Genomic DNA, 8,030 nt, shown 5'->3' on the forward strand with positions numbered 1-8,030 from the left:
GTTTTTATGGGAATTTTTCTGTACCTCACTTGGGGAGACACTGGGATTGTTTTTATGGGAGCTGGAGAGACACTGGGATGTTTTATGGGAATTTTTCTGTACCTCAGTTGGGTTGGGGAGACACTGGGATATTTTTTGGGAGTTGTGGAGACACCAGGATTGATTTTATGGGAGTTTTTCTTTACCTCAGCTGGGTTGGGGAGACACTGGGATATTTTATGGGAATTTTTCCATCCCTCTCGTGGCTCAGTGCCTGCCCAGCACCAGGTGGACACCGGGCACACCTGTGGGGTGTGGCCGTGCTGTTCCTCACCCCGAACACACTGGCATCCAGCTCTGCCCCTTTCTCTGCTTTCCAAGCCAACCCTGGCACACCAATGCTGGCTGATGTCATCTGAGCCCATTCTCTGCTCCCCAACAGGCTCAGGGTTTCCATGGTGAGATTGAAGAGTTCCTCCTGTGGTTAACGAGGATGGAGAGCCAATTGTCGGCGTCCAAACCCACGGGAGGTCTGCCAGAAACTGCCCGGGAACAGCTCAATGCCCACATGGTAATTTCTCAACAGAGATTTTCTTTTAATGCTTTTAATCTACCGAGTTCCTGTCAAACATCACCATCAAAACTTCTCCTTTTTGCGTGTGATGGGGAGAATTAAAAAAAAAAAAAATCATTTTGGAGCAGCCGGCAGATGCTTTGAGCACCTTTTCCCATCTCAAAGTGTCACTTTGCTGTCACATCCTGTCACCTGGAGCTCTGTGGCACATCCTGTTCCCTTCTCCCACCTCTTTGCAGGAGCTCTACAGCCAGTTCAAAGCCAAGGAGGAGGTTTACAGCCAGCTGCTGGCCAAGGGCAGGCTGATGCTGCTCAGYCGCGACGATTCCGGCTCCGGCTCGAAGACAGAGCAGAGCGTGGCCCTGCTGGAGCAGAAATGGGGTCTGGTCAGCACCAAGATGGAGGAGAGGAAGGTAATTTTGAGGAGAAAGTGCACCCAGCTTCACCCCTTTGCCTGCTCTGCTTTCCCACCCAGGGCTGGGTTTTTTGGTTTTTTTTTTATCTGTTTCTTTTAGTTGTGCAAATTGAACCGAATTTCATCTGGTTTTCAGGTGGTGCTGTGTCAAACTGTTAGCGTGGGGTTTTTCTTCTAGATAGTCGTCAGAATTGGTTAAGTCACACAGGAAATGGGAGCAAAGTGGTGTTTTGAGTTAATTTAGGGAGGTGGGAAGGAGCCTCCCGCGGCTCTCAAAGGGAGCCTTTGTTGGTCAAGCCAATCCTGCTCTGAGCTGACTCCATCCTCAGTTTTTGGCCAGGGATGAGATGAAAYGAGGGCCTGGTGATGGCCTGGGCCCAGAACTGATGAGCAGCACTGCAGCTGCTGCCACCAGAATCTCATCCCCCATCACCCAACCCCAGGGAGATCCCGTCCCCAGAATCTCATCCACCCCATCCCCACAGAGATCCCTTCCCAGGGTCTCATCCCCCATCATCCTGTCCCCACAGAGATCCAATACACCCCATCCCCACAGAGATCCTTTCCCCAGGATCTCATCCCCCATTGCCACAGAGATCACTTCCCAGGATCTCATCCCCCAACCCCCATTAGGATCCCTTTCTCAGGGTCTCATCCACCCCGTCCCACAGAGATCCGTTCCCCAGGATCTCATCCCCCATCATCCTGTCCCCATGGAGATCCCATCCACCTCATCCCCACAGAGATCCCTTCCCCACAATCTCATCCCCCAACCCCATGAGGATCCCTTTCCCAGGATCTCATCCCCTATCACCCCATCCCCACAGAGATCCCTTTCCTGCTCATGTCCCCCCCTTTCAGGTCCCCCTTTCAGGGCCCGTTCCCATTTGGAGATAAAGCCGTGGCTGTCACTGCAGCCCCCTCCCCTCAGCTGTTCCCAGGGGCTGAGGTTCCTGCAGCAGAGACCCCAAATCACCTCTGTGTGCAGATCAGATCTCTCACCCTCCTCTCTGTGTTTTTTTCCTCTCTTTCTCTCCCTCCCCGCAGGCAAAGCTAGAGGAGGCGCTGGCCCTGGCCACCGATTTCCAGAATTCCCTCCAGGATTTCATCAACTGGCTGACCCTGGCTGAGCAGAGCCTGAACATTGCTCCCCCTCCCAGCCTCATCCTGGCTGCCGTGCTGGCCCAGATTGACGAGCACAAGGTGCCTTAATTGCCTTGATTGGCCAGTTTTAATTACCAGGATTAAATGAAATTCAATTCTTTGCCCGGCAGAATTTCTAGCTAGGCTGGAATGTCAGGCTAGAAGAATTATGAGTATTAATTATATGTTACATTATATATATATATATGCAATAATATAATATCTTAATATATATTTATTGTGTATTACAGTAATATATTATATACTATATTAGTATAGATTATGTGTATTATACTATAATATTATATTAATTATATACTATTATATAATTAATATAATAATATATAATATAATGTCTTATCTATTATATTAATAATATAATATAATATATAATTATAAATTATTTGTATATATGTTATATATATATAATATATATATATAATATGGAATTAATTAGTTATACAAGGTTAAGGGTACAGGGATGCATAAAGGGTACCGAAATGTTTCAAAGGGTGTATAAAATATATAAAAGGGGATATATAATATAGAAAAGGGAGTATAAAATATATTAAAGGGGGATATAAAATATAAAGGGGGATATAAAATATATAAAAGGGAGCTATAAGATATATAAATGGGCATATAAAATATAAAGAAGGATACAAAATATTAAGGGGGATATAAAATATTAAGGGGGATATAAAATATAGAAAAGGGAGTATAAAATATATAAAGGGGATATGAAAATAAAAGGCAAGAGTCATCAGGCATCACCCCAAGGGCTCCATCCCCGGGATGGAGGTGGCCATGGGGGTTCCTCACCTCCTCTGACCCTTTTTTTGTTCCCAGGTATTTGCCAACGAAGTGAACGCTCACCGGGATCGCATCATCGAGCTGGACCAGACCGGCAACCAGCTGAAGTTCCTGAGCCAGAAGCAGGACGTGGTGCTGATCAAGAACCTGCTGGTCAGCGTGCAGTCGCGCTGGGAGAAGGTGGTGCAGCGCTCGGTGGAGCGGGGACGCGCCCTCGACGATGCCAGGAAGAGAGCCAAGCAGGTGACAGGCGTGGGGAGGGTGGGACAGAGCCAGCAGGACATCCCAGCACCCCAAAGGGACTGGGGACACCACCAGTGAGGGGTTTCAGGCTTGCTGGCGTTGTTTTTTTGCAGTTCCACGAAGCCTGGAAGAAGCTGATCGATTGGCTGGAGGATGCGGAGAACCATCTGGACTCKGAGCTGGAGATTTCCAATGATCCTGACAAGATCAAGCTCCAGCTGTCCAAACACAAGGTGAATTTTGGCAAATTCTGGGCACAGGGTGGAAGAGTGGGGAGGGAAACATCTCCTCTGCCACCAGGATGGGAGAAAAGCATGTCCATGCCCCATGGAAATCTGGGAATCTCCAGGCTTTCTGAAGGAATTCTGTTTTCTCTCCATTCCCCAGGAGTTCCAGAAGACTCTGGGAGGGAAGCAGCCTGTCTATGACACCACCATCAGGACAGGCAGAGCCCTCAAAGAAAAAGCTTTGCTTCCAGATGACACTCAGAAGCTGGACAAYCTGCTGGGAGAGGTCCGGGATAAGTGGGACACGGTGTGCGGAAAATCCGTGGAAAGGTAAATCCAGCCCCAACGATGCCTAAACCCAGCTCCATAAACCAGAGGATGGATAAAATCCTGAGAATCCACAGCAGTTCTGTTTATGGAAGGGTTTTTAGGGATATTCAGGGCAGTCCCACACCCGCAATGGACAATGGCTCATGGGTTTTTCACCCTTTCTCACTTTTGTCCATTTGCACAAAATCGTGGCTGAATCCTCCAATTGCAGCTTCAGTCAATGCAGTCATTGACTCCAAGTTGGCTCCCCCAATTCTCTGTTGTTTCCATCTCTTGGGGTCTGGCACAGTGAGGTGCCCTTGGGTTTTGGGCCTGGAGAGGAATTGTTTTGTGTAAAAATGGGAGAGCAGTGGTTTAGAACTCTATATGGAGTCTGGAGTTATAAATTAAAGAATTCCAGGGTTACAGAGACATGGAAATACAGAAACAAAAATCCTAAAGCATCACCAGCATTGTACCAGCAATTCTCTCGTGCCAAAGGGGTTCCATGGGGTGGCTGGAGGTCCCTGGGATGTGACAGAAGGAGAGGAGGGTGCTCCTGGAAGTTCACGGGGGTGTTCTTTTTTGCATTTCGCAGGCAGCACAAGCTGGAAGAGGCACTGCTGTTCTCAGGGCAGTTCATGGATGCGCTGCAGGCGCTGGTGGATTGGCTCTACAAGGTGGAGCCCCAGCTGGCTGAGGACCAGCCTGTCCATGGGGATCTGGACCTGGTCATGAACCTGATGGACGCTCACAAGGTCAGAGCTCCTTTCCCAGCCCTGAGCGGGGTTTGTYCTCCCCGAGAGCCTGGCACGCAGTGGGTCTGCCCATCCTGCTTTCCTAAAGATGGAAAAACCAACAAAAAACTGGGCAGGGCGTTGAAATCCCTGTGAAAGTGACAGCATGGAGCTGCCTCTCCTTGCTGAGTTGTGCTGTCTCCATCCAGGTGTTCCAGAAGGAGCTGGGGAAGCGCACRGGGACGGTGCAGGTGCTGAAACGCTCGGGCCGGGAGCTCATCGAGAACAGCCGCGACGACACCACCTGGGTGAAGGTGCAGCTGCAGGAGCTGAGCAACCGCTGGGACACGGTGTGCAAGCTGTCTGTGTCCAAGCAGAGCCGCCTGGAGCAGGCCCTGAAGCAGGTGAGGGGGAAAAAAACGGGGTTGGGAACTCTCCTGGAGAGCTTTGCCGGGTTCCAAGTTCGTTCCGCGCTCAGGGAGGAGGYTTGGCCCTGGCCACGCCAGTTCTGCAAGGATTCCTGCAAGGCAGCAGGCTGGTGTCAGCCAGTTTTGGGGTTTTTTTTCCCCCAAAAAATGAGCAGATGATGACTGGTTTGAAAAGGGAGGGTGGGAAGATCTYGCTGATGTGCAGCAGGGATCAGAGACAAGCCAGGCTGGCGTTTGCCAGCGTCCAGAGAGACTCGATTGAAGCTTTAAAATAAAAACACCCAAAAAGGTCAAAGGCTCTTAAGCAGCTTTTACGTCAAGTGGGCAATTTACAGAATAAACCACCTGAGTGCCAAATTGCCCAGGATACAGCACTTGTGCTGTTTTTAAAAACATTTCGTTCTCCGGCTCAGCTGATGCCAACGGGAGGGCGGTACCCGAGTGCCACAGGACCCGGCTGCCCAAACCCCAGCCCCAAACAGGGCTTTTTCCCCCCCATTTTATGCATTTTCAAAGCCCCAGCCCCAAACAGGGCTTTTTTCCCCCCATTTTATGCATTTTCAAAGCCCTTTCAGTCCCAAACAGGGCTTTTTCCACCCCATTTTATGCATTTTCAAAGCCCCAGCCCCAAACCGGGCTTTTTCCCCCCATTTTATGCATTTTCAAAGCCCCAGCCCCAAACAGGGCCTTATTTGAATAGCCAGCCCAAAGAGGCATGATGAGGTACCATTTGTGCACAATCACCTTGCTTCAGACATACCTTAAAGCAATCAGTGATACTCCTCTGACAGGGCTTTTTTTCCCCCCATTTTATGCATTTTCAAAGCCCTTTCAGCCCCAAACAGGGCTTTTTCCCCCCATTTTATGCATTTTCAAAGCCCCAGCCCCAAACAGGGCTTTTTTCCCCCCCATTTTATGCATTTTCAAAGCCCTTTCAGTCCCAAACAGGGCTTTTTTTCCCCCATTTTATGCATTTTCAAAGCCCAAGCCCCCAAACAGGGCTTTTTCCACCCCATTTTTTGCATTTTCAAAGCCCTAGCCCCAAACAGGGCTTTTTTTCCACCCCATTTTATGCATTTTCAAAGCACTTTCAGCCCTGTTGTCACTCCAGCTGCCAAGGGTGAACCCAGCAGCCCTTTTTGGGATGGGAAGGGCTGACTGGAACCCGTGCTCTTGCAGGCTGAGGAGTTCAGGACAGCGGTGCACATGCTGCTGGAATGGCTCTCGGAAGCCGAGCAGTCCCTGCGCTTTCGGGGAGCGCTGCCCGACGACGCCGAGGCCCTGCAGGCGCTCATCGATGCCCACAAGGTGAGGAGGAACCCCAAAACACAACCCAGGAATGGTTTAGGGTGGGGAATTCGGTGAAATAATTGCTTTGGGGCTCGCAGGAGTTCATGAAGAAGGTGGAGGAGAAGCGGGTGGACGTGAACGCGGCGGTGGCCATGGGTGAGGTCATCCTGGGCGCTTGTCACCCCGACTGTATCACCACCATCAAGCACTGGATCACCATCATCCGGGCCAGGTTCGAGGAGGTGAGTCCTGCAGGGTCCATTTGGGATCAGGATGGTCCTGGGGTGGCTGTGGGGTGCTGTGTTCTGGGTTTCTCACATGGGGTGGTCACTCCTGCGCTCCCCACAGGTCCTCACGTGGGCAAAGCAGCACCAGCAGAGGTTGGAGGYGGCGCTTTCCGAGCTGGTGGCCAATGCAGAGCTGCTGGAGGAGCTGCTGGCCTGGATCCAGTGGGCTGAGACCACCCTGATCCAGCGGGACCAGGACCCCCTGCCCCAGAACATCGASCAGGTCAAGGCGCTCATCTCCGAGCACCAGGTGAGAGGGGCAGGGCTGGGGGTGATCACATGGAGGAGGCACTGAATCCTCTTGGAATTCTTTATCAAAGCTAAATGGGACCCTGCTGGAGCAAAACCAGCCCAGGGATGAGCTCCAGCCCCATAAATCCAAGCCAGGGCAGAGCAGCAGCTCAGCCACAACTCCAAATCACTGGTGCTCCCTGCTCCCCTCTCTGTGGGTTTGACATGTCCCAGTGAGACCTGAAAACCAAAAAAATGGTGAAATTGCAAAGTTTTTTTTGGTGAATTTTTAATCTTTTCTGTGTTTTGACAGTCCTTCATGGAGGAGATGACACGGAAGCAGCCRGACGTGGACCGGGTGACCAAAACGTACAAAAGAAAAGCCACGGAGCCTCCCCACGGGCCCTTCATCGACAAATCCCGCAGCAACAGTAYGTCTGCTTTGGGTCTGGGATGGCAGGAAGTGCAGTTCCTGGGAAGCTGATTAGCTCTGATTATCAATTAACGAGGCATCCTGCACTAACAGCCACCAGGAAGGCGGCAGGAGGGGAGGATCCAGGTGGCGTTTCCCRAAACAGCCGCGCTGGATTTGCTGTTCCCAGGGGTGCTTGGGCCGGCACTGCTCTCCTCTTGCTCTCTGGGATGAGGTTTTGGGGTCTTTTTTAATGTTTTTTTCCTGAAGGCAGAGTCCAGTGTGTATTCCTGGGTGTTGAGCTGTCTCTCTGTCCCCTCACCTGCGTCCCCTGGGAGCTTTTCCCTTTTCCCAAAAAAAACAAAACCACATTTCAGTGCTGCTCTTCAGCCTCGCTGCACCCACAAACACCCCCTCAAACAGCTTCTCCCTGTTTTTTCCAGGGAAATCCTTGGGGCAGGCAGCTCCCCCCAGCATGCCCATCATCTCCCAGTCAGAAACCAAGAACCCCAGGATAAACCAGCTCTCAGCACGCTGGCAGCAGGTCTGGCTGCTGGCMCTGGAGAGGCAGAGGAAGCTCAACGATGCCCTGGACAGGCTGGAGGAGGTAACAACCCCTGCGAGTTCATCCATCCCCTGGGAGCTGCAGGGAGCATTTTAAATCAGCTCTTGCAGACAGCTCCTGCTGCCTTTCCAATAAGCCAAATATTCCTAAAATATTAAAGCTAAAAAACCCTTTGGTAATTAACTTATTAACTGCACATTAACTAGCTTTGCGCCCCTGTAGTTGGTATCTGTAGAGTTAATGACAGCCAGGCCCTGCTCTCCCCTTAGTAATTAGTTTAATAATTACTGTCTCTATTTTATCCAACCATCTAATGTCATTTTTGTTTTTATTTACGCTTAACAAAGCAGCTATGCCCAGAAGTGAGTGGTGTTTTG

At 50.6% G+C, this 8,030-nt stretch overlaps 1 protein-coding gene across 1 annotated transcript in view; it reads left to right on the forward strand.

The window, feature by feature from the left end:
• LOC130584847 (microtubule-actin cross-linking factor 1-like) overlaps positions 1–8,030 on the forward strand; it is a 161,953-nt gene that overhangs the window by 143,657 nt on the left and 10,266 nt on the right. Inside the window, exons 71-83 of the mRNA XM_057385079.1 lie at positions 394–550; positions 793–966; positions 2,016–2,171; positions 2,961–3,167; positions 3,281–3,400; positions 3,555–3,724; positions 4,302–4,461; positions 4,650–4,844; positions 6,048–6,176; positions 6,257–6,400; positions 6,507–6,695; positions 6,990–7,107; positions 7,532–7,695. Coding sequence (XP_057241062.1) covers positions 394–550; positions 793–966; positions 2,016–2,171; positions 2,961–3,167; positions 3,281–3,400; positions 3,555–3,724; positions 4,302–4,461; positions 4,650–4,844; positions 6,048–6,176; positions 6,257–6,400; positions 6,507–6,695; positions 6,990–7,107; positions 7,532–7,695 — 2,083 coding nt within the window. The remainder of the gene's footprint in view (positions 1–393; positions 551–792; positions 967–2,015; positions 2,172–2,960; positions 3,168–3,280; positions 3,401–3,554; positions 3,725–4,301; positions 4,462–4,649; positions 4,845–6,047; positions 6,177–6,256; positions 6,401–6,506; positions 6,696–6,989; positions 7,108–7,531; positions 7,696–8,030) is intronic.

The sequence above is a fragment of the Malurus melanocephalus genome, unplaced genomic scaffold, assembly GCF_030028575.1.
Source record: "Malurus melanocephalus ecotype Western Australia unplaced genomic scaffold, MMel_1.1 scaffold_780, whole genome shotgun sequence".
In the NCBI taxonomy this organism is placed as follows: domain Eukaryota; kingdom Metazoa; phylum Chordata; class Aves; order Passeriformes; family Maluridae; genus Malurus; species Malurus melanocephalus.